This window comes from Cucurbita maxima, unplaced genomic scaffold (assembly GCF_002738345.1).
Source record: "Cucurbita maxima cultivar Rimu unplaced genomic scaffold, Cmax_1.0 Cma_Scf00005, whole genome shotgun sequence".
NCBI classification, from domain to species: domain Eukaryota; kingdom Viridiplantae; phylum Streptophyta; class Magnoliopsida; order Cucurbitales; family Cucurbitaceae; genus Cucurbita; species Cucurbita maxima.
The window spans coordinates 3,727,178-3,753,536 of record NW_019272021.1 but is presented as its reverse complement, the minus strand read 5'-3'; the positions used below and the strand labels follow the sequence as shown (position 1 = coordinate 3,753,536).

Sequence of the window (26,359 nt, the reverse complement as noted above, 5' to 3'; positions counted from 1 at the left end):
AAAAAAAAAAAAAAAAAAAAAAAAAAAAAAAAAAAAAAAAAAAAAACATTCAGATCATGAAGCTTTTAGATTGCCTAACTCCTTCACCTTAAAAATCTATTCCCCCTAAAACGTTAAGAAACGTTTTTTACTCCTTATGTAAACATTCAAAATCTTTTTTTTTTTCCCCCTTTTTTCCAGGCAAATAGATTATGGTAATCGTGTTTGCTCTTTTTCATTTTTCTTTAAGAAGAAACATGTATTTCATTGAATGGAGTTAAAACTCTAAATCACTTAAAGAACTTCAGACCAAGCATAGCAACACATAATCAGATTGCAACAACTTGATAAAGAAAATACTAAAAAACATTGAAGCACAACAAAAGTGAATCAGTATTATACAAAAGTAATCTGCCTATATCAAAATGCGGATTTTGATATATCAAAGTAGTAACCTGGAGGCTGAACTGGAGGATCCGGTGCTAATTGAAACTTTTGGTAATTTCGAAGAATTTCACATATTTCAGCTGGCCGAAGCCACCTATTTTGTGCTTCTTGTAGTATTTGTACCAGATCTGCCAAAATTTTAAAATAGGGACAGATGTTCAAAACTAAAAAATTAAAAGGCCCTTGCCACAGTCAAAGGAAGATAAAATTACTAATTTTTCTAATAAGAATACAAAAATCCCAAGCATCTGCGGACGTTTTGACTCAGTTAAGTTTCATTGTTCTACTTGGATTTCTATTCATGAAGCCTTTTGTATTTATACTTTCTTCATAATTAACAACAATTCAAGAGGTTTCTTCTCAACAAACTCCAACAAAGAGTACTAGATTACGAACATAACTCCTCGCTACTTAAAACACGAAAATACAAACAGAATATCGAACTCTCGTNAATAACTCCAAAAAAAAAAAAAAAAAAAAAAGTCACTCAATTGTTTAAGAAACTTCAAACGAAATGCCCAAATCCTTCATATTTTGATTAAAATAATTACAGAGACTAAGAAATGCATGCATGCAGCAAATAATAAAAAAAAAATGGCAGTAACACCAACACAATGAACCAGTGGCTCACTTTTTCTAAGTAATGGGGAAGAGGACCGAAACAATCTTCTTATTTTATGATCTTATTGGAAGATGGTTCTATTTCTCAATCTTTCTGACTGCATCGTTGTGGTAAAGGTCGTAATGCCAGAGGAATCATTACTGCAGGGCATAGAGGGGGAGGTCATAAGTGGAGTTGATTTACACACGCATAAAAATTTCGGACAAACTAAAATTTGTTCTTGAATCAATCTTCTCAGTCTTTATTGTCTTGGGGCTCTTGGCTTGTAGATTCCACTGTTAAAAAAAAAATCGTAACATTTCCATTATGTGAGCCCGCTTAGTGTGCGACTCGTGGGTTTTTTTAAGGTTAGGATTAAAACCAAAAAGAAAGATCAGCCCATTCGAAAAAGCAATAGCAGCAAGTCCAAGTAAATAAAATACGAAAAAAATACGTAATTTTTTTACAGAAAATTCAGAAATCAACAGTGAAAGATCATTATCAAGAAGCTGGGATCACCCATATAACAACGAGAATGAAGCCAAGACGACGCCTAAATGATGAGCTGCTCTCAGACATTTAAAACACAGTTTCTCAAACACGTTTTGATTAAAAATACTCGGAAAGATAAGCATGCAGCAAAGAATCAAACACAATGCAGAAAATTCAGATGTAAAACAAATAGATAAACAGTAAAAGATCATCAACAAGAAGCTGGCATCGCCAATACAACAACAAAAACGAAGCGAAAACCGTACCTAAATGCTGAATGGGAACATATCTCCTGTTCTCAGCCATATAACGCACAACTTCTCATCAGCATCAATCAACAGTTGGAATCAAAATTTCCGATACGAACCTGCACAGAAAAAAAAAACAAAAAAAACAAGAACCACAACCACAAACACTGAGATATTAATAGAATGCATGAAAAAAGGTGGTGAAGGAAGAAGGGAAGAAGGTTTGACCCTAAGAAACGCAATGGTTCTGCGATGGGATTGAGCTGGATGGCAAGGGGAGGATGCGGAATGGGAGAAAAACGAAAATGAAGAAGAAGAAGAAGAAGAAGAAAGATGGGATGCGTGAAAGAGACGGTGAATTGCAGTCAACGAGTCTGTTATTTGCATTCACACGAAGAGAATGGGTTGTCGAAAATTGGAATTTTCGATTCAAGTGGAATTTGTGATGATCGAGATCATACAATGAAAACGNTTCTTAACGACAATTTTTTTTTTTTTTTTTTTTTTTTTTTTTTTTTTGCGTAAAATTTCTCCTTGGAAATTAAATTATCGAATTCATCTCTAGACTCTCAAATCTCAATTTCATAAGATTAAAATTTTAAATTATAAAAATATTACAATTTCTACTTACTCCTCAAACTTCATAAATTCCACCCTTTTTATTTATATTTTATCGATTTCATATCTATATATGAAAGAGAGAATTTTGTTGGATAATATTTAGAATAAGAACATGTTGAAGGTTAAAATTACTACATTTATCAAATTCATGACTAAATTACAAATAATTGAATTTGTGGCTAATTTAAATTCACATGTATTCCAAATTAAAATTGAAAAAAAAAAAATCTCAAATACATAATTTTTTTAACAAGGTTATTTGAACTTGACTTTGCCAAAATGGGAGATATTTTTTTTTAATTGAATATTTAAGTTTTTATTTTTAATTATTTTAATATAAAATGCTTGGTCCTAAAAGTGGAGAAAAAAATGCATTGCAATCTTTTCGGTAAAAAAATGGTGGAAGAACATCAACTTCTTTAAAATCCAACCAAATTTTTTTAAAAACTAAAGAAAAAAAATAGGTTTTAACTTTTTTTAAAAAAATTTGACTAATAATTTAAATGATCATATAAACTTAAAACTATGATTAAAATATTGAGAGAAAAAGATACAAAATTTTAAATGAGAGTTTAGATTTTTAATTTTTTTTAGTTTTGAAAGTTAAGCTTATACATTTCGTTTTAAAAAAAAAAAACTCAACAAAATTTTACATTTGATAATGATTTCACTTTTAATTTTGTCTTTAAATTATAAAAATAATAACAAGTCTTCTTCTTTTTTTTTTTTTTTTTTTTCCAAAACTTGACTTAATTTTTTAAAACATGGATAGAAAATAGACAACAATAATAAAAAAAAAAAAAAAAAAAAAAAAAAAAAAGAAATTAAATGGAAGTAGTAATGTTTATACGTTTGGTTTAAAAAACTAAAAACAAAAAATCAATTATGAAGGATATTGAGTTCATAAAAAAACTTGTTTTTATTTTCAAATTTTGTAAAAATTAAAGTGCTTCTTCAATAAATGTGAAAATTATACTTGTAAAAAATTGGGATAAAAGAACCATAAATTTAAAAAACATGAAACTAAAAAAAAGAAACTATGAATAAACAAGACCCAAGTAATTTCATGAACTAGCAAGTAGATTCATGTGTAACTCCAATTATCCAAAATTAATTAACTACTGCTCATGTTTACAAATTGTACTAAATATTACAAACCGTAAATTTAAGTACTAATACAAGTTAAATAGTCAATCGAGCATACCTAAATTGATTAAGGCATATGACCTCAATCCAAATCTCTCTTCAATGGATTAAACATCGGACCTTAATTCAAATTTCTCTACCCACTTGTTAAAAATGACCAGCATAGCTCAACTAATTAAAGCACCCAAAAATCAAGTAAACACAATCCAAGATATAAATCCATGTGTCGCATTGAACTCTATCTAAAATGTGATCAAATGAAATACAAAGTCATGAGAATGTGAAGGTTGGCGTCAAAGATGAGCTATTGATCAAATGCAGTAAGAAAAGTGATGCTTCAATTACTATCATGTTAACAGAACGAAAATACTGCAACAAACTCCTACATTTTAGTTAAAAGGAAAACACTGGCCTTTTATCAGGTCCTCCCCTCACTCAACAGCAAGATCCTGCTTTTGGTCCGGCTTCAAAGAACTATCCTGTGAGTGTGAAGAAGAAAATCGAATCCAAACGATCACAGCTAAAACGAAAACTAACATCGAAGACAAAAATTTATGCATCTTCCAACAGTAGTGGGGGGAGGGTGTTCTTTTCTAGCTTTATTAGAAACAGCTGACTGAAAGGGGAATGCTAACCTTAGTACAGATGTATATATAGTGGACATCAGGATTCTGCCCGAGCACGGTATCGAGTACCCTTACGTCGTTATCACATGGAACAGGTTTCAACAGGTCCCATTTTGGAGGGTCAGTTCTTTTCTCTGAAATAAGTTTCTCTGCAAGATGTCAATAAGAGATGAGGATGACATCAGAGGAAACTATTACAGGTGTTTGTAAAGCGATTGAAGTCTTTCTTTCTCTCTAAGCATCTGCTAAGGAGGGAAAAGAACTGATGCTTCCACAAGGTCTACATAGTTTATAAATGTAAACTAAGCAGCACAAGCTACTCACCAAAGCTGCGCATACGAGTTCCTTGGATCGTAAAAACGATCTTTTTTTTGAAATATGGAACAAATAGATCACGTATCATAACAAGTTTGGATGCCTAAAAAATTTAGGTATAAATATTTTGACCATAAAACCTCCTGCAAAAAGTAAGGACATTGTGTGGAACAGAAACAACATAAGGGGCATAGGCTTCGAATATGCCCGTGCAGCTGTCGTTGAACTCCAAAATGAAATAAATAGACTAAAAATGCAGATTGTAGTGACTTAAAAGCACTAAATAACTTAAATTTAGTTTTGACCGAACCTATGACATGAAGCTTTATCAATGAGAAAGTACGTCTCAGTAGACTTAGTCGATACGAAGGAGCTCCATATGTAACCTGGAGATTCGAAGCAAAACACAATGATTAATCCTTGCATATAACATTAACAAACAAATTAAAGGAAACAGGGAAGAGTAATAACTACAGAATTTACCAAAATATACACTCCATTCTCCTTGAGTACCCTATATTTTGTCATCAACTGCTTCAATATGTAGTGAACAGATCAAGAAAGAAAATTTATACATGAAAATGAAGAACTGAAAGATATCATATAGTCCAATGTTGCGGTTTACCTCCAAACTTCATCAAGCATCTTAGTTGCATTTTGTCGCGAATTATTTCCGCACTAAAATTAAAAGTTGTCCATAAGCTATTAATGCAGAAAAGATAAACATATTAAAACACTCAACACTCACCAATAGAGAGTCTAGGGTCCCTGGAAACATCACATAGAAACAATCAAAATGTTGAGGAGAGAAAATTGGAAAACAACACACTCGTGCACACACAATAGTAAAGCAAGACAACAATGTACGGATCATATACAGGGAGTACTACACCTTTGTCAAGAACAGTGTCGAAGGAACATGTTTCAAATGCACTCATATCACGAACGTCCATTTTCACATCTGTTAGATTAAAATGAACATAAAGGAATACTTCAATCACGAATTAAATTTCAAAATTTACATCATGTACTTTATAATTTAGTATAAAATGATGTATAGATAATATAATTCAACATCATATAGAAACAGAATGTAGTTCGAATATTTCTTTGTAGGGGAGTACAGAGGGAAAGAACTCGGGGCATTTGGCTCACAAATTAAGTTCGTATAGGTTGAGTATATGAATCAAACTTACGTAAACTCACACACCAAACGCTGAAGTATACAAGTAAAGAATAAATTACCGCAGCTCATTCTTTCCACAATCTAGATACAAACTAGGTCTCCTAATTCCAAACTACGCTAACCAGGCTCCATAAAACCATAAGCGAAATATCCTCTCTCTCTCAAAACACGAAAAACGATAAAACGGAAACTAAACAAAAATGAAGCAAGAAGCGTACATTTCAGCTGCGGACGATTACAGTACTTCTTCTGCATTGCTTCGATCACAACAGAGGATATATCAACATTGATCACATCCTCATAGCCATCATCGACCATGCCTTCGCTAAATGCTGCAACAAAAACCACAAGTAATCCTAACAAACGCCTCTTTCATACAAAACATAGTCGAAAAGTAACAGATCTGGTACAGAAGAATCAATCCAAAAAAGGCGGACATGGAGAAGGAGAATGAGAATGAAAAGAAACCTGAGTTGCCGCATCCAACGGCGAGGATGCGATGATGGCGAGAGACATAGAGATTGATCAGTGGCGCTAAGGAGTGATACTTCTGGTACCAATCAAAGGGGCCAGATTCGCTGGAATAGCGATTGTCCCAATACGAGGGCTCGCCGTAGGCCTGGGTAGAAGTCTCCGACGCCATGATCGACGATTCTGCTCCTCACTCTGGCGTTTTATCCTCTTCTTTGAAAATTTGATTTGGGATTTTTCAAATCTGTTTATTCTGTTGGCGTTGTTTTATACGCTCCAAATCTTGGAAGGTACTGGAATGGGAGTGGTTTTCTTGCAGAAGGTTTGTCTTAGCTTCGAACAAAAGCCCAGGGGTGTTTCTGTCATTTTCCAAACAATCCTATCTCAAATGTGCTTTCATATGAGCAGGAAATTAACCCTTATTAGCGTAATTACCTTTTTGCCCCTACTTCGATACATAAACAAAAATATTGTAATATTTTGAATTCCATTTTTTATCCTACTATTCGAGTCATTTAAGGGTTTGATTCATATTTAACCATCGATAATCGATAATGAAATGATTTAATATTTAATAATATTTGTACCTGTTCCAACACCGTCATCATCTTCTATAGCCATTGTTTCCCGCATCATTCAAAATGAAGGAGAAAATTCTCTTCATTCCAAATTCGTGGGACTCTTTATTTTGTTCGTTTAAAAAATGGACTAATGTGGATTGATATCTCTTCTTTTTACCGTAAATCCTCTCTCACCAATATCATGTTTTGATCCATCTCTATTGTCCTTGTGATTTCATTTTTCGACTTTCGACTTTCGCATCGCTTCAACCCTTCATCATCAATGATATATATCAATAGCCAAAAGGATCGAATCATTGAATGATCTCCAACGTTCTTGGTGCGAGCCAATCCTCATGGTTTTTCACTTAATATTCCTCCAAACGATTCCACCAAAGAAGCTCACAAATCCTTGACTACAAGACTGGGCGTTTCTATTTCTCCGATGGTGTAGAAATTTTTTTCTTGTTACGAGCCATGTTAACCATATCGTAGGAGAACCAAAACGTTATCAAAGAGGTAATTATCGAAAGATTCTCTGCACTAAAAGATTACAAATAACACAACAAGCAACGGACAGAAATAATTAAAATCATTCAACAAAGTTCAAAAACCTGTAATTTTTTTTTTATGGCTTCAACATTTTCAAGTTAGCTACAAATTGTGAGTTAAATAACAACAATGCACCCTAAGTTACGTGGTCTTTCAAGCCCCAATTCTCACACAATAGTCATGTGAAAGCATCAACTCAAAAAACTAGGCATAAAATAACCCACCAGAAATTCAATATGAATAAAAGAAGGTATCTGTGCACTAAGAACAGCTCCAATTCATGTCGAATAATCTGAAGATGACAAACAATTTGACCTTCACAAAACCTGGAAAGAGTTTCAAGTCTGTTTGTTGATAAGATTATAAGCAAAGATCTCAATATTTTCATATTTCCAGATTCCACATTTTTCAATCTCGAAACCTGGAAATCATATTCAAAGACGGGCAATCTCGAAGGATTTAAGCAAAAGAGTGGATCATTCAACTTAATTCTCATCCATAATCCGTTTCTCCTATCAGCAAATTCATCTCAGTAAAACTCCATGATCCACTATTTTACAAAATTGTTCAAAACAAACCCACCGTGTAGTTTTCGTTTCGGATGGGAGCCGGGGCAGAGCGCCAATACTCAAAGGTTGATAAGAATTAAGAAATAAGACCTAAATATGAAATTGCTTGCCTGGTACCTAACAATCTGGTTCTTGCAATTACATAATGCAGTTATTTCTTCTTTCTTCCACCCTTGCCTTTTGAAGGTCCTGCAGTTGATGATGATGCAGGCTCCTGCTTCTTTATCCTCCCAGGATGTCTAGGAACAAGTTCGGCTATACGAAGCATCAGTTGTTTTCCTGCAATATAGCCACATACCTCATATGTAAAATTGTAATCATTAGGGTATTCCCATTGACAATAAGAGCTCAAAAGGGGGAATAAGATACTTTTAGCTTAAATTATGGGTTTTGTCCCAAGTTTCTAAACCCTAAAATGTGTCTAATAATTTTATGAACTTTTAACATGAATTTCAATTTTGTATCTAATAGAAATAAATTAATAGATCTATATGATATAAAATTAAGTTTCATTTTGAATATGACCCTGAATTTTGAATTTTGTGTATGATAGATTCTAGGAAATGTCTAGTAAGTCATTAACATTAAAAATTTAGGGAACCTATTTGACACAAAATTAAAAAATTAAGGACCTATTGTACATGAAATTGAAAGTTTAGAAACCTACTCGATACAAAATAGAAAGTTTAATGATCTATTAAAGTTCAAGACCTAATAGCGCTGCTTTGTTACCACTTTGGATTTGAAATGAGCTTCAAACAGAATTCTCAAATTGATTCTATGCTTCCTACAAGACATAGGTGTTTCAATCAAACTGGAGGGCAAGTTCTCGTTTTCATAAACGTGTAGAATGTCGAAAGAAATTATTTAGAAGCAGTATTTTTCTTTAATTAATAAGTATATCTTTGATTCATAGCTTATTATAACTTTGTTAATGAAAAACAGATAACTATTTCAATATTAATCGGAAACAGACAGCTATTTTTTTTTCCAAGGGATAAAACGGGTCCAAAGAGACAAGTACAAGTCTTACTGGAAGGAATAGCTGGATTTGACAGAGTTCCATCCTCCTTCTTCAGCAGAACCCGCACTCTCCCTCGTTGCATGAAATCACGAGGATAAGCTTTATCAATCTGCAGGAATGCTCTGAACATGAATTAACGTATTCTATCAATGATCATAGGCTCATATAAACTCAACGCAGGATGCAGCTAACTTCAATCCAAACAAACAGCAGGGAGAGCAAAAATTAATAGGAAGGGAAGATTTAATCATTGACAGATCATTGCCAGAAAACCTCAATAGCAAAGGGCAGTTTGAGATGACTGCAGCAATCACCAATCTCAGCACACGTTGGATTCTCACATGCTTTGCTAACACCAATACGTCTTCCTTCAGCTATTGTCTTCTTTGAATTAATATAGATGGGATACAAAACTACCCATCTCTTTATGTTGGGAATTTCTCCATCCATGTTCCAACCAAATTCCTATAATAGCACATAAAAAATTTCTATCATAATGCATACTCAATCAGAATAGGGCAAAACAAAATATATTATTCAGACATTAGTACGAATGTTCCCTCGACAAGAAACTGTTCAATTCAATTCATACAGTCTCAAATTGGGACATTATGAATTGAAAACTTGTGTGACATTTCAAGTTTTGAGCCTTAAATACCAGAAATATTGGGTCAAAATTCAGATTCAGCTGCAGTATAATTGAGGTAGGTGCTCATAAATTGAGCTAGAAAGCAGAAACTCGTGTAAAAAGAGAAAATAATATGCGACCCAGTATCATTAACCCAAATTTGTTATTAATTTTTTTATAAATGAAAATGTCTTTTACATTTTATTTAATAATTTATGTTTTTGGTAAGAAACAAAACTTATAAAAGTCTTTTCCACTTATTATATAATTACTCATGCAAATATCCATTTTAATTTCAAGTCCAACCATAAACTTTTTAGATTCTTTTACTTTCCAACAATTTAAAGAATGGAAACCTAGGACACCTTAATGTTCTACAATTTTAGGCCATTAAATAACCACCACCTAAAACAATAAAATCGAAAATTTAACACCACACTATCCAATAATAACAGCAATTTTTTGTTAATGCTTTTCCATATGCTATACATAAACATGTTCAAACAGCACATCTATGGAAAATAAAGGGGAACAAAAGATCGAGAAAATGCAATGTTGAGACAAAGTTCAAATAAACAAACCGTCTAATTCCCCCACATTTGCAAATACATTGCAAAGCATGATGAAAGAAAATCAACACTTCAAGTAAATTTATCAATAATCCATTTCATTCAATAAATTCTAGTTCCAAACAAGGATATTCTAAAATTTGCCGAAAGAAAATGAAGTGAAGTTTGAATTTGATTTTAAGTTCCTAATATTTGATTAAATTTGACCAGATTTTCTTTGTCTGATCCGCCGTTTGAAGATTCATACTGCTAAAGAAGTATAACATTCTAGTAATCAGAAAGCACCTAATTGAACAGGATTTCAACTACTTAACAAATTCCTAGCTGGATAAAGCTCATTTATCTGATCTTTGCAATCAAAATGACAAAAAAGTGAATAAATTCCTCATATGCTATGCCAATTACTGCCAATGAGCTTCAGTAGAAGAAGAGAGAAACAATCCCAAAGAAGATGTAAACATCCTAAAACACAAGATCGTATGAAACAAGTTACAAATCCACTAAACCAAGAATCAACTAAATATGATTACCAAATTGAGAAGCTAAAAGGAGATCTGATTTTCTGTTCCAGCCGAACCGCGACAATGGGCGAGATTGAGCGAAACAGGAAAAAAATAGAGAATCGGAAAATGGGGCGACGCCGAAGACAGAAGGGATTTTTTTTTTCACCACCGAAGAAAACCAAAGCTTTCGTGAAAATTTACAAAAATGCCACTAAAATTTTTCTACGAGAAATTACAGAAATGCCACTACCTTGATTTTTTTTAATAAAAAAAAAAAACTAAATTAATTACCTCTAAATTTTGCCATTTAATTAAAAAATATATATTCTTTTCTTCTAAAAATTTCAAAATTGTGATTAACCTTTAATAAAATGTTTAAAAAATACATAAATTTTAAATGCTTTGAAATGGGTCTCCATGATTTATTTCAATTACAATATTTTAAATACTTTTGAATAATTTCATAAATATAATAATAATATAGGAATTATTTGGGAGAATAATTTTTTTTATTATTTTTTATTATTTTTTACAAAAAAGAAATTTCAAGTTTTTTCTTTTTGTAATTTAGCTTAATTTTTCTTTCGCTCTCTTTTGGGTCTTCTCTCTCGGCTCTTCATTGCGTTCGATTTTTCTCTCTAGCTCAGTTTCTCTCCATTTCAATCTCCCTCGAGGTTTGTTCTCAATTTCTGCCTTTTGAACTTGGATGCCTTGTTTTCCATATCGTGTTTATTGTAGTTTTTGCCGCCCGTGGTAGTTTTTTACTCTACTCTAATTGCTTCTCCAAGATCGAGTGATTTAACGAGTTGTTTTTCTTTCTAAATTTATCTGAAAATTCATTCTCTCCGTTGTTTTATTTGAATTTTTGTTGATTTCATGGAGATGCGACTCTCTTAGCATAGCATGATTCTGCAATATCATTAAGATGGAGCTCACTGAATATGATGTACTCTTAGTTTGCCATTAATCGCATGCTAAGTTGTGGAAGTGAATGTTCTTATGGGGTATCTATTCAAGAAGAAAATGAAATTTTATGGTTGAACTTCATTAGTGCCGTCCTTTGTTGCGGAAGGAACAAGAGGAACAAGGGAAAAAATTGTGGGCATATATCTCTTAATTAAAAAAAAAAAAAAAAAATGTTGTGGAAGTGAATTTTGGGAGATATTTGCATTGCAACTCTGCCAAAGTAATGAAAATGTTAGATTATTCAAAATGTCCATGAACTTTGAGGTTAGTTTCTGTTAAACGAACACGACTCTCCACAATGGCATGATATTGTCCACTTTGAGCATAAGCTCTCGTGGCTTTGCTTTGGACTTCCCCAAAAAGCCTCAAACCAATGGAGATATTATTCCTTGATTATAAACCCATGATCATCCCTAAATTAGCCGAGGTGGGACTTTCATCTAACCGTTTCAATTGTACTGTTATTGTTTAAAAGTTTGTCTTATGCCCTCAACCTTTAAAATTGATTCAAATATGCCCATAACCAATTTTATCATTAAAACAAGTAATGGAAACTGATATAGTTGTTGAGTTATATATGGAGCAGTGGTGGGCATGGTTTTTAAAAAATGAACAGAAAATGTGGCAAGTATCAGTAATGATACGAACACCCTAGTGAATTGGTCTAAGAACCCTTTGACTATGCAGATCCCTAACAAACAAACACCAAAATCTATCTACAAACGTTCTAGGACTAAAATACATTCCATAAAGTAAGAACAAGAAGAAAATAAGGAAAGTTGACTGGGTCAAAATGGTGTACATGTGGCAGGGCTGAGATGTGTTTGGCAACTGGTGTTGGCATGCTTGAGGGTGCACATTGGGTATAGGTGCTGGTGAGGTAGGCAATCACTGGAGCTGGCATGCACGTGGGGGCAGCAACTAGTATGTAAGCATTGTGCACGAGGCACAGGCATCAAAAGTTGCATGTAGGTGTCATTAGTCATATACAAGCGAGTGCACTCATGGGTTGTCTTTGTTCCTTGATGGGTGGATGCACATGCAAGGTTGTGCATTCATCGACATCTTGTGAGGTTAGCGTTGGCACTGAGAGATTATCAATAAGGTGATGCACACTTGGTCGGCAACTTGTGAAGTTCTTTGGGTGACGTGGGAAACCTCTATGAGGTTAGTAGTAAGTGTTGACGTGCGCGACATGGTCAAGGCCTATGCTTAATGGTGTGTTAGCCATGACTTGACACCTCCTTGAGAGGTTATTTTGGTTTTGGCCTCTCCTCCATGCTTAGCGTAACTAGTCCCATTGGTTTAATGCTTGACATGAGCCCATCAGGTAACCACTAAGCAATCGTTGATGTGGGAGGGTTGGGTAAAAGAAACAACATCATGACTTTAAAAGTGATCGTCTAGTGGTTATTGGTGCTTGCCACATCTGCCGTTCATTTTTTAAGACTCTTGTTTTCCGCTACTCCACTTTTCAGCTCAAAAACTGTCATTTTTGTACTACGATCATTTTGAGTCATTTAACCTAATGATAATTATTTGTTTCCGTGGTTGGATTTGCATTTGCCTACTCGTGTCTTAACTGCTTTGTAATCCACTTGGTGATTATGTGTTCAACATTGCAATGTGCTGAAACTCTCATATTCTTGAACCTTGTTAGAAACTTCGCAGTTACATGTCCTATAAGTATATAGTTTATATCTCCAATAACTTCGTAAGCAATTTTTCTCCAAAAAAGTGATGTAAGACTAATATTGTAGTATTTTAGTTTCTTTGTTTAGGTTCCTAAAATGTTATATCAAGCTCAAATTTCAAAAGAAGAACAGACACTTGCTAGTCCATCAAGTAGCAACAATGATGACCACCACCTTGATGGTGGTGGTATTCAGGTTACTTGCTTCAGTGAAGCCATAAACGATGTCCCCATCCATTTTCAGATAATACGTCTCCCTAAGCAGGTTTTCCATGGCTTTTCCAACATTCCTTTGGATTTTTCCATTTGAGTTACATTTTCAGTACAGCCCAATTGTTCGGAATCAGTGTGTTAAATATTCCAACGCATAGTTTCTTGATGTTTGTTTCTGTCATATTTGTTTTGTTTTTATAATTTTATTTTAAATATGTAGATATATGCATGGATTGGTTGCAATTCTGCAAAATTTGGGAATTTGTATGCAGCTGCCCCCACACGGCCTGTAAGTTGTTCTTTATTTTGGTACGAACGACATATAAGTGAAGCTCTTCCCCCCTTTTTAGAATTTTTCAAATCTTGCCATATACTTGTAAATTTTAGCTACTGAATCGAATTGGCTAATAATCCTGATCTCATAGTCATTGCTATTTTGCAACTGAATTTTTGCAGAACAATATGGTGAGCGTTACTTCCTTACTTGGAGGTTCATCTGATAATACAGGATCTAGCATGGCTCGTCGGTTAGGTAATACGTGAATCTAGTGTTGACCTCTGAATACTTAAGATGTCATGTCGTCTCTTAGTCGTTCTGATACATTTGTTTCTCTTTTCTTAGTGCTAAAGACCGGTCTAAATATCATGTTGGCTAGCAATATTCCAAAAAATAGCCCCATTATTGAGGTTTGATGACGCTCCTCTTCCTCCCTGTTTTTCTAATAGATGAATAATGCATGGGATGATTGGTCTATGAAAGAACTATGCTAGAAGTATTCAAATTTGGTTACCCCTGGTATGTTGCCTTTGTTATCTCCAAAGTGAAAAATTTAGTTTTGTAAACAAAAAACAACAATAAAACTAAAACCGTGCTCGATAACGATTTCGTATTTAGTTTTTTGCTTTTGAAATTTATGTTGTTTTCTCTCGAAAAAAACAAAAATTTAAAAACTACTTTTTTCACTTTTTAGAAAACTAAAAACTAAATAGGTTCATGCTTTCAAGTTTTAGATTCCTACTTAGCTGATATTTTTGTTTCGATCATTTTAGGTAGCTGCAGAAAAAATGTTAGTGCAAAAGCTGGTCTCTTTAGGGCTCATTAGGCCTAAATCAGAAGGGCCATCTACATAATAATTGGTACTCCTGTTTAGTCTTCTTTGCAAGAACCGGTCGTGAAAGACGTCTAGTGTTCTAAGTTATTAAGTTTTCGACCTTGTAAGACTTTCGAGGAGGAGGAGGACGACGCCCCCAAACATACCGAACCCTTACCATCAAGGTACTTGATGGGGCTCTCTTTTACTTCATCTTTCTTAGATATCGATCAAGAACATCATTCATGTTTCATGTTTCGTGTTTCGTGTTTTGATTCGTTTTTATTGAACTTCCTCGTTTATTTTAACTTTATTGTTCTTGGGCTGAATTTGGAATTAAATTTGAATGATCATAGTATTTTATCAAGTTTATGCAACATAAAATTTCTCAACTATTTTATAAAATTTCATTCATTGGACTCATTGATTTATAAGGTCAAACGTTAAATACCAACCAATATCTGTCACGTTGAATTTTAAGGTAAGATAATTATTTTTTAATTTTCGCGAATGATATGAGAATGAAAATAACCTATACACTACTTTAATAGGTAACATGTACCAAATTAGGTCCATGTTTTAAATACCATTTATTTCAATAACTCTCATGTGGAATTTTGGGGTAAGGTCGTTATATCATTTATGACCAATTATATTTAGATCACAGGTGAGAGGATTCAAATATTTACCTCGATCAAACTCGCGTCTTACCAAATTGAGATATAAAAAAATAAACGCCATTTAACTTTTTTAAAGTAAAAATGGTTAATTTCATTTATTATTGATTTGGGATCCATCTTAATTCCAAAAAGTTGATTTATTAAATTTATATTATTTAATTTAAACTAATTACAATTAAATTATTTTTCATTTCTACTCGAATGAATTAAAAAGTTATACATCATAATTATTTTAAATAAATTAATGGAAGCTTAACAAGGACTAAAAGTGAGCATTACTAGTAAATTTCATGGGAAAAGTATAAAATCTAAGAAGTTTCGGGCCCTAATTGAAAAGTAAAAAAAATATATTGTATTTGAAAAAGATTGAAAAATAGGGACGAAAGTTAAATTATAGTAAAATGCAGGACTAAAAGAACAATTTCCGTATTTAAAAGGTCCATTTTGGCAAAAAGAAAGAAGAAGACGAAAAAGAACCCTTAAAACAAGCGTCCCGTTCCGTGAAAAGGATTTGGAAGCATAACAGTGTGTATGGTGTTCTGTTCTGTATCTTCGAAATCCAGAAGCCATTAATGCACTTTTCACAGCGTACGGATCCGTCAGTTCTTCACACCAGACGCCATTAACTCTCTCTCTCCTTTCTGGTCTTCCATTTTTGTACTGAGACCCCTTTGATTTCTCGCAAATTTCCTCACTGCATCGCCTTCTTTCTAACCGCCGAGTAGGGTTTACCGCTACTATTGTGCGTTTTTCTTTCTTTAGATTTCCGCGTACGGTTCGATCCATTGGTTTTGGTGAGTTTATTTTTCTTTCATCGCGTTTTGATGTGTGGTGCGTTTCTTGGCGTCCTGCGGTGTGCATTTGAATTTCTGTCACTTGTTTTTGCTGCATTCTTTCAGATCTACTCGAATTTGGGTTTTATTTGTGTTTCCCGCTTGAATCACTTTTGTATCACGTATGAGTTATGGCCAAACTTTGGTTCTTGTTCATGATTCGTACTCGTAGTCTTGGTTGATTGATGATTTTGTCAAATCGTGTTGCTTCCTAACTCTCAGTGCGTTTTCGATGGTTACAATGTAATGCATCTGGGGTTTTCTTGTTGGGAGAGATAATTTGGTTATTCTTTTCTTTGACTACGGGCTTTCTTTTCAGATGCTGTCCTGCATGGATATACAGTACAGTGGACATTGAACCTGTCGGTTTAACCCATAAACCCTATTGTATAGCCTAGATAGAAGATGCCTCTATCTTCAGATCATAGACATAGGTGGTAAAGATAGTTTTAGATAAGAACTCGCCTGCCAGATCAGCCGGCGAAGGTTTTCATTCGCCAAAATGATCAACAGACCACTTGTGCTGACTTACTTGTATCTTTTCATCTACATTTTGCTATCATCTGGAGTTATTTTGTACAACAAGGTATTTCGACATCTTTTTTTCTTTACTGATTAGATTTAATTTTGTTCCAGTTTCCTCTATCTCGTTTCTGTTACTCTGGTACAAGTAGTAATCAGTAACTTAACAATTTCACTATCTGAATTTTAAGTGTACCATACTTTCTGCTCAGTTGTTGGCTTTCAGCCACTACTTAATTCTCATATAATGCTTATTTCTATTTGCTATTCTGATATTGCAGTGGGTGCTCTCCCCAAAATACTTCAATTTTCCTTTGCCTATTACACTTACAATGATTCATATGGGGTTTTCTGGTGCTGTTGCATTCTTTCTTGTCCGTGTGTTCAAGGTATGGTTTTACCTGAACTCAGTATATGAGTTTTAGGGACTTTATTCAATTCTCTGGTTGTTCTTTGTCAATTTGATTCCCTTGGTAAAGAGAAGGCTGTTAAATTGGGTTTTAGTAACTGGCACTTTTGTCTTCCTTAGAGGTAGCCTTTTTTTAGTATTTGCAGAATAAAGTATTAGAAAGTTCTACACAATTTTCAGTCTGTGCCGACGAGTAGTTGTTACCAGCAGGCAGCAATGCTTCAATATAAAGATATTGTGTGTTTTGGATAGCCCACTTCATCCTATTTCCCTCGCTCATGTAATCTTTTCTTTTCCAAATTTTGGTGGCTAGAGTAATTAATATTGATTCCCTATCCGCAGGTTGTATCTCCAGTCAAAATGACTTTTGAAGTGTAAGTGCTCTGAGAAATGAAAAACTGCAGTATAATTGATTTTTGCAGAATATTTTGTGTGCAATATTATCTGTTTTTAATGTATAATCTTTTTCTTGTTGGACAGATATGCAACGTGTGTCATCCCAATTAGCGCATTTTTTGCATCAAGTCTTTGGTAAGTAAAGTTGTAAAGCTAGTTCTCTTGTAATAGTACTTGAAAGAGTTCTCATTTAGGAGAGATGGGTATCGTTTTTAGGTTTTGTAAATGAATTTTATCTGATACAATGGTTTCATGAATTATAATGTTCTAATTGTGATAGCTAACAATGTTGGAATTTTTTATTTATTATTTCTAGCTCAAGAAAACTTGTTCACTTCTATCACGATTAAGCATTTTCTTGTTTCTTTCATTAGATAAGCTAGCATAATTATAAGGTTTTATGCATATGTTACTTACTGGCATTAATATGTAAAGGTAATAAAAAATGTAATGATTTCATACTGTTTGAGGTGTGCATTATGTGTCATGTTCACAATGGTTTCAGTATTACTGACTATTGATATTCCAGGTTTGGCAACACTGCCTACTTACACATATCTGTGGCCTTCATTCAGATGCTTAAGGCTTTAAGTATGGAGGCTTAACTTTATCTTTTTTCTTAATTCCAGAATGAGTCTCCTTATAAATGTAAAATAATTAGATTTAAATTTGATATTTCAGTGCCAGTAGCCACATTTTTAATGGCTGGTGTGTGTGGCACCGACAAGTTAAGGTGTGATGTTTTCTGCAACATGTTGCTGATCAGTGTTGGGGTTGTCATTTCCTCATATGGAGAGATCCATTTTAATGTAGTAGGTACGGTTTACCAGGTCACGGGTATCTTTGCAGAAGCTCTCAGGCTAGTCTTGACGCAGGTCCTTCTACAAAAGAAGGGCTTGACTCTAAATCCTATCACCAGCTTATATTACATTGCTCCATGCAGGTAGAGTGTAGTTTGATGCTTCTTGAATGGATGTAGGTGTGTCATTGTCAATGGATTCTTAAGATTGTGGTGTGATCACAAGTAGTAATAATATTTCATTGGAAAACAATATAAATGTGCAAAAGCTAGATTCTAATTTAATGCTGGTCAATTGATTTGGCTGCTCACATTTTGTGCTTGATACATGCAGTTTTGTTTTCCTCTTTGTTCCTTGGTACTTGTTGGAGAAGCCAGAAATGCAAGTTACTCAAATTCAGTTCAACTTCTGGATCTTTTTTTCCAATGCACTGTGTGCCTTGGCATTGAACTTCTCTATTTTCTTAGTAATTGGAAGAACTGGAGCAGTTACTATTCGAGTTGCTGGTGTTCTCAAGGACTGGATACTAATAGCCCTCTCGACTGTTATATTTCCTGAATCTACAATAACTGCCTTGAATATCACTGGCTATGCAATTGGTAATCCTTGTCAAATGGAGGAGTTTTCATATTATGTCTTACTAATTTAACGTGATCTTCAATTTACCAATCTTTCTCTCAATGCAGCATTGTGTGGCGTCCTCATGTATAATTACTTAAAGGTCAAGGATGTTCGTGCATCTCAATTGTCTTCTGAAAGCATTCCAGACAGAATCATAAAGGTTGGGGCTCTCAGATATTTATATCTTATGGCAGTTTTTATAATTTATATTTGTCCCTTCTCCACTTGATGCAATGTTCCATAGGTTTCATGGTTTTATGTGGTACTAAAAGTGACAATCTTTTTAAGTGGGAAACGAATAAATAGAAATTATGTTAGGAGAGATGGGGAGGTAAGACATCAACCGGTGTGAAGAAATCTGATAATGCCTCGCACATCTTCCCAACTCCTAAGTATCAGAAAAATCCTATGATTTCTCCCCACCCAAAATTCCCAAGTTATAGCAACAATAGCTGGCTCCCACAAGATTCTGGCTCTTCATTTGAAGGGATATTCACATAAGAGCTGCTCCATATACAGTCAAGCATGTTCTGACGTTTAGATTTTGAGGACACAAATGTTCAACCTATAGAATAGATCCTGTTCAAGTAAGGTGTTATAAGGATGGGTTCTTGGAATGAATATCTTTTGTATAAATTCCACCTAGAACAAGTGGACTTCAGAAAGATCCAACTTTCCTATGGGCTTTCTGTTTCCAGGTCCTTGAGAGCTGAGAGTTGAGGTTTCTTTTATCTTTGGCAAGCTGTTCTTACGTTGGTTGTGTGGTTGAACATTATTATCTCGGTCAAATCTAGTATATATTTTTTAAAAATTATTTTTATGAAATCTAGACATTCAAACCACCTTTAAGCATGATTTAGGCTCTAGTGACCAATGGGAGGGTTCCATATTTCCATACAATTGTGTCTGTTTTTGTTGCTATAAGTTAGTAGCAGAAGGTGAGAGTTTTACTAGGCGTTTAAAATCTGTCGGAACCCAGAGAACATTACAGTTACAGGTGCTGGAACAAGTATCATACATTTGGGATGATTCTTGTTATTTTCTTGCCACCATAGTGTTGTCTTCATCGATAATATAATTCCTTCTGGAGCTTTAGAAATTATGAACTAAACCCTTACCTGCTGCTTGGTTCAGTTCATGATTTAAATGGAATGAGATGTATTAAGATTGAAATTCCCGAAGTATTGATGGAAAAAAACCAAATCCCTGAGTGTTGGATGGATTTTTTTTTTTTTTTTTTTTTTTTTTTTTTTTTTAAAGTTTTGGGTGAGAATGTATTTGTTTTATGACTTGTTTATGGGAATCCTTCATCATTCTGATTTTTTTGGGTTAAATTAATAGAAAACTGTTTTTTATAGGAAACAAATCATCCTATATTCATAAGAAGCGAGAGAAGAGCACAATCTAAAGAACACAATCGAAGGGTTAACTGCAAAAGTCCTCTAATCTAAATTTTGAACTAATTGAGCTGGATACAAACATTACCTCAATGACATCTCATATTTTGAACTTGAAAATTGATTGAGCTACATCATGCTAAATTTAGGGCTTGCTGCAAGTTTTCATTATATCATACGTTGTAGTGTTCCGGCAACTGTGCTTTACGGTTATAAATTGGTATTGGGTTGACCTGGTGATACTTGTAATGATGACTTACTGCAGTGGCACTGAAAAAGATCTAACGTTCTCGTCCTTTTTTGTTTCCTTTTGTACCCTTTTGATGGAGAAGATTCCGGGTAGTATTATATTTTCTGTTTCCTATCTATATAAAACAAAGTAGTAGACTGTTACTTCCATTTCTCTCAAGGCTCAAAAATCTCGAAGTCCTTTTTGAGGGTGATGATCTTGGGGTTCGGTGTGGGAACGAGTGCTGAGGAGTATAACTTTACATGTTTTCCCTTTTTGTCTACTGTGTAATTCCTATCAGCAGGTTGTTGTCTTGACCAGTCCTCCAATATTTTTCTGACTGGAACTTTGATTGATGCCTAGTACAGGACTGGAAGTTAGAGAAGAAGTCGTCCGATATATTCAAGCCAGATAGCAACGATGGCAATGGTGGCAATGGTTCGTCCGACATGAATATCGATGAAGAGGCACCTTTGCTTGCATCATCAAGGTTGTCGCATATTGGTCGCACGCAGGTTGGTAACCACAATCAGTAGTGATATATAAATATGGATATGAATATGAATATGAATCCCTAGGAAGAAGGAAAAAAGAAAGATAAGAAATAGGAAATATTGAATGCAAGTTGTTTTGATATGATGAGATGAGATGAGGCGAGGCGTTTTGTGAGGTTTAGAAAGCAACAATTATGGATCAAATTGATTTTGTGGCATAGAGAGATATTGGGGATTGGGAGTGGTGGGAGCCTTGTTGTTGCTATTGGCTTATTATAACAATGGGCTCTTGATTTAGAACAATTCTTTTAGCCTAAGTCATGTAATTGTATTCTTTGGATGACATGACACAGACCTTTCTTTTGGAGCAGTAAGTACACAACTTTGCAGTCTTTTGATCCTTTTTCTTGTAGCTTTTTAAATCTTTTAGATTGAAAATTGGCTAACAGGAAAAGGAAAGCATGATCATATGAAGAAAAAATGGTGCATATGAATTTGAGGTAGATAACAAAATCGAGAAACGTAATATCCTCTCGATTAAAACAAACACTTTAATTTTGTTTCGAGATATGAACTCGAGGTTGGATTCATAGCTCGAAAAGAAACAGCATATACCCACATGAATTTAAGAAACTTCAAACAATTTGATTATTTGGGTATTGAAGTTTCTTAAATTCATGTGTGAAAGTGTGCTTTAAAACGAAATATTGAAGCAAAAGATAGATACCCGTTCATACACTGATGGTAAGAACTTTTTAATGTTTTTTTTCGAAGAGGTTAAGGGCTTAATAGTATTTTTGAAATAGAGTTTTAGCTATTTATATTTAAAATATTAAATAGTTTTAAAGTGTAATAATAGATTTTTTAAAAAATTTAAAGACAAAATAAAAAAGTGTGAATATTTTTATTTATTGAACTAATTTTTAATTATAAAATTATTGATGGGTGTTCTATGAAATTATATTCACAAATTATATTTGTAATATTTAATTTCAATTATGTTAGAGATGGGGGAAACAGAACCTATTATTTAAACGGTTTTATTTTATTTTATAATAATTACCTTTTGGGTTACGAAAATGGGAAATTAATAAATAAACAAAATAATAATAAAGAAAAAAAAAAGAACGTGAAATTATCGAATAATTCCGCAGCCCATCCCTCCACCCCAAAATTTGTCTATTGCGTGTCGTAACCTTATCCACCGCTCCCACGTGGCCCCTTATCTGCTGACACGTGTACCTTCTTTAATAAAGTTATTTTCAAAACTTCTTTTCCTAAAAAAAAAAAAAAACTGGTCCTCTTTATTTATTATTATTTATTTATTTTTCTTTGGCACTTTTTATTTTCTAAAGAAGATGAGAAAAAGGTTATCAATATTTTAATTATTAATTGGTTTAATTGTCCACTTGAATTAATTTAAATTTAATTTATTTTTCATTTTTCTCAAGGTTGAGTTAATTAAAAAGGAAAAAAATTAATTAATTTTTTAAATAATACAAAAAAACAATATAAATTTGACGTATTCAACATTTTTCCACCCATAAATAGTTATATTTTTTAAAGGTAAATGATGAAATTCAAGGTAGAATGTGAGGATTTAAGAAAATTAATTTTTATTTTAAAAGTTAATTAAATGATTAAAATATTAATTTATTTAAAATTATTTAGTTTCAGACAGAAAAAAAAAAAAAAAAAAAAAAGTAATTCTATTTTTTTTGTAGAAGAGGAGGAAGGAGTCCGAAAAATCCAACCAACAGAGCCCCAAATGTGTTCATTCGGACGCCCATGACTGCGATCTGTTTCGAATTCCAACCCTAACAATAAATTCTCTCGGGAGAGGAAGAACCGCAACTGCCTCGTTAATGCCTCGACACAAGGAAATTGTAGCAAAACAAGCAAAAAAACAGGGGTCGTTTGCTTGAAGAAATCGCTCAAATTCGTCTTCTTCTTCTTCTTCTTGTTCTCTGGTTTTTGCTGCGACTTCTTTGGCTTGCATGCCGGTTCTTTCTTCTGTTTGAGCCATGGCGGCTAAGAAACTCTGTGAGACCTTCTCCAAGAGCCTGATCGACGAGGTTCAGAAATGGGGTTGCATGAAACAGACTGGGGTTAGCTTGAGATACATGATGGAGTTTGGTTTGAAGCCTACTCCCAAGAATTTGCTTATTTCTGCTCAGTTTCTTCACAAGGAGCTTCCAATTCGGATTGCTAGAAGAGCTATTGAACTCGAGAATCTTCCTTATGGCCTCTCTGTTAAACCTGCTGTTTTGAAGGTCTTTCTCCTCACCTTTCTGAATTCTGAAATTTATGAACATTATCTGACTGCGAGCAATTAGGAATCTGCTAATTGATTCGTGTAATGTTTTTGTTTCTGGCTGAGTAGGTTTTCTTCATTTTTCATCACTGGCTTCTGATTTTGGCGTCTGATCGTCACTTCTTGTGCATTTTTTGAAAATTCTTTAGACCTTTTTTGTGTTGTCAATTAACTTATTTGTTTGAAGTTTCCAATTTAGGATGTGCATCTTTATCACTGTTCATGTTTGTTTGTTTGAATTCTATACAATTATTATATTCTCTATTCGTTGTTGTGGAAGATTCCCTTGGCACTTTTGCTGGTTAACTGTTTTCTGCTACAGATTGCTCTTAAGAGTTCAATTCTTTGTTGTATTTTATATCTACTATATTTGGGACATATTTTTTTCCTACAAAAGTGCATGCATTATTAAATGTTCAAACGTTTTGGGGTTTGTTCTAGGAAAACATTTCTTGGTAATTGTTTTGTAAAGTTCTAAAATTTGTGTATGTTTCAGAAAAATGAACTTACTGTTCATCTCAGAATCACATTCGTGTGAATAGTGATTTCGATGTATATGAACTTTTCTCTGTTCTTCACAATCACAATATTTGAAAACAGAGAACTGTTTTTGAACCAGTTGTGCAATCAGTAGCCCATTAGTTTCTTATTTGAGTATCACGGTGTATGAAAAGGCAGAATTCTGTATATTATACTTAGGTTCGTGACTGGTATTTGGATTCTTTCCGTGACCTTCGGGCCTTCCCCGAGATAAAGAACCCAGATGATGAAAAGGAGTTTACACAAATGATAAAGGCAATTAAGGTGAGACACAACAACGTGGTTCCGATGATGGCTTTAGGCGTTCAACAGCTGAAGAAGAGCATTGCTCTAGATAATATTGGTTATCAAGATCTTCATGAGATTCATCAGTTTTTGGATCGCTTCTACATGTCGAGAATTGGGATTCGTATGCTCATTGGTTGGTTGAATTTCAATTCCCATCTAAGTTTTCTTTGGAGGGGAATAGCAAAATCTAAATCATGCCAGTATTTTGTGATTTCTGGAGGCTTAACACGTCGTTTGTGAAATTTGATTGTTACTCAGGGCAGCATGTCGAATTACACAACCCCAATCCCCCTCCTGACTGTGTAGGATATATACACACAAAAATGTCCCCTGTGAAGGTCGCGGAGAGCGCCAGTGAGGATGCTCGTGCTATCTGTTTGCGTGAGTATGGCAGTGCCCCTAATATCAAAATCTATGGAGATCCAAGTTTTACATTTCCGTAAGTTCTTCATTTTGACTTTGCTCGTGTTGTTTCCTGCTTCTAGATCTTATTGTTCCATGTTTTGCCAATGTAGCTCTATCTGGGATTGGATTTTGAGACCATTGATCTCTGTTATGTTCTTTGTTTCTATGTTCTTTTGTTTGTTAACCTTTTCAGTTATGTTCCAACGCATTTGCAACTTATGGTCTTTGAGTTGGTTAAGAACTCGTTACGTGCCGTGCAAGAGCGTTTTATGGATTCTGATAAAGTTGCTCCTCCAGTTAAAATTATAGTTGCTGATGGAATTGAGGATGTCACTATTAAGGTATAGGTCTTGTGCATCACCAAAGTTAAGAAACTTCATTCTCTACGCAGTCTCATAATAACTGTGTATATGACTGACTTATAGGTATCCGACGAGGGCGGTGGCATACCTCGAAGCGGGCTTCCCAGAATTTTCACCTACCTCTACACCACAGCAAAAAACCCTCTGGACGAACATCCCGATCTGGGAACAGCAGACTTGGTGACAATGGCTGGATATGGTTATGGCCTTCCTATAAGTCGTCTGTATGCCCGTTATTTTGGCGGGGATCTGCAAGTGATTTCCATGGAAGGATATGGTAAGTAGATTCTTGCTTTTTTAGTTTTCACAGTTGACTAGTTTTAAGCACAATTCTGTAAATGCTGTTTCTTTCTTGTACATGGCTCACAAAACCCAACCCCTTCACTTTGCTTCGAACCGAACCGTTTCTGGTACGACTAGAGAAACAAAGAAAAGCTTCATGTTCCTTCATCGATCAGCCTTTCCTCCATGTTTAAATCTCTAGAATCTGAAATCATGTCCGATTCTCTCATTATACTTAGTTGTAGAGTCAAGGACGAGGCGTTTTATATACCCTCTAGACTCCATCTGTAACCGTCCAAGCCCACCCACTAATAAATATTGTTCTCTTTGAGTTTTTCCTTTCAGGCTTCCCCTCAAGGTTTTTAAAATGCGTTTATTAGGGAGAGGTTTCCATACCCTTATAAAGGATGTTTCATTCTCCTTCTCCTTCCCAACCGTAACCGATGTGGGATCTCACACCATCCATTACAGTTGATGAAAAGCATATCTTGAAAAGTGGATTTCTAACCGTCATGTCGCATCTGCATGTGAACTCAACGTCAATATGCTGGCTCGTTCTCGGGCTGATAACTGCTACATTGCTATTGAACTGTTTACAGGAACAGATGCATATCTACACCTATCTCGTCTGGGGGATTCACAAGAGCCACTGCCATGAGCAAAAGGAAGAAGAAGAATCCCATGGAAGAAGATTTGGTATTGAAATTGATCCAATTGTAATAACTTGGAATTTAGTAAAAGCGCATTCCTTTACCTTTCCCTTTAATCTTTGCCTTTGTCTTTGCCTTTGTATATTCTGCCTTTTGCTTTATGCAAAAATGCATTTTCTCATTACCATACCATTTATTATTCCTTTGGGTTAACCTTTTAGCCTTTTCTTTAACATATTCTTTTTTTTTTCTTTAATTAGTCCAATTTTTTTACTATTTTTTTTTTTTTAAAAAAAAAACCCTTTAGTTAATAAATTATCATTAAACTAAACAATATTTTTTAAATGTTTATAGAAAAAAATTATTTTTTTTGTTAAAATTCCAAAATAGTATAAAATCTAGGTATATAATTGATTTTATAATAGTTAGTATTATTATTATTATTATTATTTTAATCAACTTGTGATTGATAAAATTGGTATAATCCATGTTTTATGAGTTATGTTGAAAACGACTTCTTTTCTCTAATTAAAAATTTTGGGGTTGTTTTTTTTTATTTGGTTTAATTTTTTTTTTTGTTTTTTTTTTAAAGACCAAACATGTCAGTACTATTGTTTTTTTTTTTTTTTTTTTTTTT

The 26,359-nt window shown here is 34.0% G+C and overlaps 6 protein-coding genes across 12 annotated transcripts in view; 3 read left to right on the top strand and 3 right to left on the bottom strand.

Annotated features, from left to right (window-relative positions):
- The window catches only part of LOC111479333 (calmodulin-binding transcription activator 3-like), a 10,278-nt gene extending 8,002 nt beyond the window's left edge, over window positions 1-2,276 (bottom strand). For 2 of the 4 annotated variants that reach the window (XM_023123917.1, XM_023123918.1), the window contains exons 1-3: window positions 1,996-2,275; window positions 1,786-1,886; window positions 435-554 (exon numbers count right to left, since the gene is read on the bottom strand). In XM_023123917.1, the coding sequence (XP_022979685.1) occupies window positions 435-554; window positions 1,786-1,825 (160 nt within the window). In that variant the 5' untranslated portion in view covers window positions 1,826-1,886; window positions 1,996-2,275. Of the gene's footprint in view, window positions 1-434; window positions 555-1,785 lie in introns of all 4 variants that reach the window. The other 2 variants (XM_023123914.1, XM_023123916.1) reach the window with 2 other exon arrangements.
- A 1,468-nt stretch (window positions 2,277-3,744) lies between these two features.
- LOC111479464 (methyltransferase-like protein 13) lies at window positions 3,745-6,451 on the bottom strand. The gene is made up of 9 exons (XM_023124146.1): window positions 6,130-6,451; window positions 5,880-5,993; window positions 5,368-5,436; window positions 5,224-5,243; window positions 5,101-5,153; window positions 4,959-4,989; window positions 4,786-4,861; window positions 4,170-4,309; window positions 3,745-4,013 (listed from the first exon to the last, which is right to left on the bottom strand). The coding sequence occupies exons 1-9, from the start codon at window positions 6,302-6,304 to the stop codon at window positions 3,966-3,968; spliced, it is 726 nt and encodes a 241-aa protein (XP_022979914.1). The 5' UTR covers window positions 6,305-6,451; the 3' UTR covers window positions 3,745-3,965.
- A 1,070-nt stretch (window positions 6,452-7,521) lies between these two features.
- LOC111479513 (signal recognition particle 19 kDa protein) lies at window positions 7,522-10,697 on the bottom strand. The gene is made up of 4 exons (XM_023124216.1): window positions 10,565-10,697; window positions 9,111-9,302; window positions 8,847-8,946; window positions 7,522-8,092 (listed from the first exon to the last, which is right to left on the bottom strand). Exons 2-4 carry the CDS (start codon window positions 9,285-9,287, stop codon window positions 7,965-7,967), a joined length of 405 nt encoding a protein of 134 aa, XP_022979984.1. The 5' UTR covers window positions 9,288-9,302; window positions 10,565-10,697; the 3' UTR covers window positions 7,522-7,964.
- A 397-nt stretch (window positions 10,698-11,094) lies between these two features.
- LOC111479503 (proteasome assembly chaperone 4) lies at window positions 11,095-14,892 on the top strand. Of its 4 annotated transcripts, none has more exons than XM_023124200.1 (7): window positions 11,095-11,211; window positions 13,272-13,461; window positions 13,630-13,698; window positions 13,866-13,941; window positions 14,032-14,096; window positions 14,460-14,540; window positions 14,602-14,874. In XM_023124200.1, exons 2-6 carry the CDS (start codon window positions 13,294-13,296, stop codon window positions 14,538-14,540), a joined length of 459 nt encoding a protein of 152 aa, XP_022979968.1. In that variant the 5' UTR covers window positions 11,095-11,211; window positions 13,272-13,293; the 3' UTR covers window positions 14,602-14,874. The 4 variants fall into 4 exon arrangements, with proteins under 4 accessions (XP_022979968.1, XP_022979967.1, XP_022979970.1 ...); XM_023124202.1 differs by adding an exon at window positions 12,315-12,431 and having other exon boundaries at window positions 11,112-11,211; window positions 14,460-14,874; XM_023124199.1 differs by having other exon boundaries at window positions 14,460-14,874.
- A 785-nt stretch (window positions 14,893-15,677) lies between these two features.
- Window positions 15,678-21,281, top strand: LOC111479407 (probable sugar phosphate/phosphate translocator At3g17430). The gene is made up of 10 exons (XM_023124053.1): window positions 15,678-15,974; window positions 16,333-16,599; window positions 16,817-16,924; window positions 17,287-17,318; window positions 17,425-17,475; window positions 17,870-17,931; window positions 18,022-18,283; window positions 18,474-18,739; window positions 18,827-18,921; window positions 20,756-21,281. The coding sequence occupies exons 2-10, from the start codon at window positions 16,516-16,518 to the stop codon at window positions 20,921-20,923; spliced, it is 1,128 nt and encodes a 375-aa protein (XP_022979821.1). The 5' UTR covers window positions 15,678-15,974; window positions 16,333-16,515; the 3' UTR covers window positions 20,924-21,281.
- A 1,317-nt stretch (window positions 21,282-22,598) lies between these two features.
- Window positions 22,599-25,918, top strand: LOC111479408 (pyruvate dehydrogenase (acetyl-transferring) kinase, mitochondrial). Its single transcript, XM_023124054.1, has 6 exons — window positions 22,599-23,154; window positions 23,895-24,156; window positions 24,282-24,462; window positions 24,622-24,769; window positions 24,854-25,067; window positions 25,672-25,918. Exons 1-6 carry the CDS (start codon window positions 22,906-22,908, stop codon window positions 25,728-25,730), a joined length of 1,113 nt encoding a protein of 370 aa, XP_022979822.1. The 5' UTR covers window positions 22,599-22,905; the 3' UTR covers window positions 25,731-25,918.
- The last annotated feature ends 441 nt before the right edge of the window (window positions 25,919-26,359 follow it).

Coding starts and splice junctions, on each gene's coding strand:
- LOC111479464 (XM_023124146.1), bottom strand. CDS start 6,304: ATGGCGTCGGAGACTTCTACCCAGGCCTACGGCGAGCCCTCGTATTGG. Junction 5,994..6,129: donor CGTTGGATGCGGCAACTCAG/GTTTCTTTTCAT, acceptor TTTTTGTTGCAG/CATTTAGCGAAGGCATGGTC. Junction 4,014..4,169: donor ATATATACATCTGTACTAAG/GTTAGCATTCCC, acceptor TCACACTCACAG/GATAGTTCTTTGAAGCCGGA.
- LOC111479513 (XM_023124216.1), bottom strand. CDS start 9,287: ATGGATGGAGAAATTCCCAACATAAAGAGATGGGTAGTTTTGTATCCC. Junction 8,947..9,110: donor AACTGCCCTTTGCTATTGAG/GTTTTCTGGCAA, acceptor GCATTCCTGCAG/ATTGATAAAGCTTATCCTCG. Junction 8,093..8,846: donor AAATCCAGCTATTCCTTCCA/GTAAGACTTGTA, acceptor GCTATATTGCAG/GAAAACAACTGATGCTTCGT.
- LOC111479503 (XM_023124203.1), top strand. CDS start 13,294: ATGTTATATCAAGCTCAAATTTCAAAAGAAGAACAGACACTTGCTAGT. Junction 13,462..13,629: donor TAATACGTCTCCCTAAGCAG/GTTTTCCATGGC, acceptor TTAAATATGTAG/ATATATGCATGGATTGGTTG. Junction 14,097..14,459: donor AAAATAGCCCCATTATTGAG/GTTTGATGACGC, acceptor CGATCATTTTAG/GTAGCTGCAGAAAAAATGTT.
- LOC111479407 (XM_023124053.1), top strand. CDS start 16,516: ATGATCAACAGACCACTTGTGCTGACTTACTTGTATCTTTTCATCTAC. Junction 16,925..17,286: donor TTCTTGTCCGTGTGTTCAAG/GTATGGTTTTAC, acceptor CCCTATCCGCAG/GTTGTATCTCCAGTCAAAAT. Junction 18,922..20,755: donor TTCCAGACAGAATCATAAAG/GTTGGGGCTCTC, acceptor TGCCTAGTACAG/GACTGGAAGTTAGAGAAGAA.
- LOC111479408 (XM_023124054.1), top strand. CDS start 22,906: ATGGCGGCTAAGAAACTCTGTGAGACCTTCTCCAAGAGCCTGATCGAC. Junction 24,157..24,281: donor TGGGATTCGTATGCTCATTG/GTTGGTTGAATT, acceptor ATTGTTACTCAG/GGCAGCATGTCGAATTACAC. Junction 24,463..24,621: donor GATCCAAGTTTTACATTTCC/GTAAGTTCTTCA, acceptor TAACCTTTTCAG/TTATGTTCCAACGCATTTGC.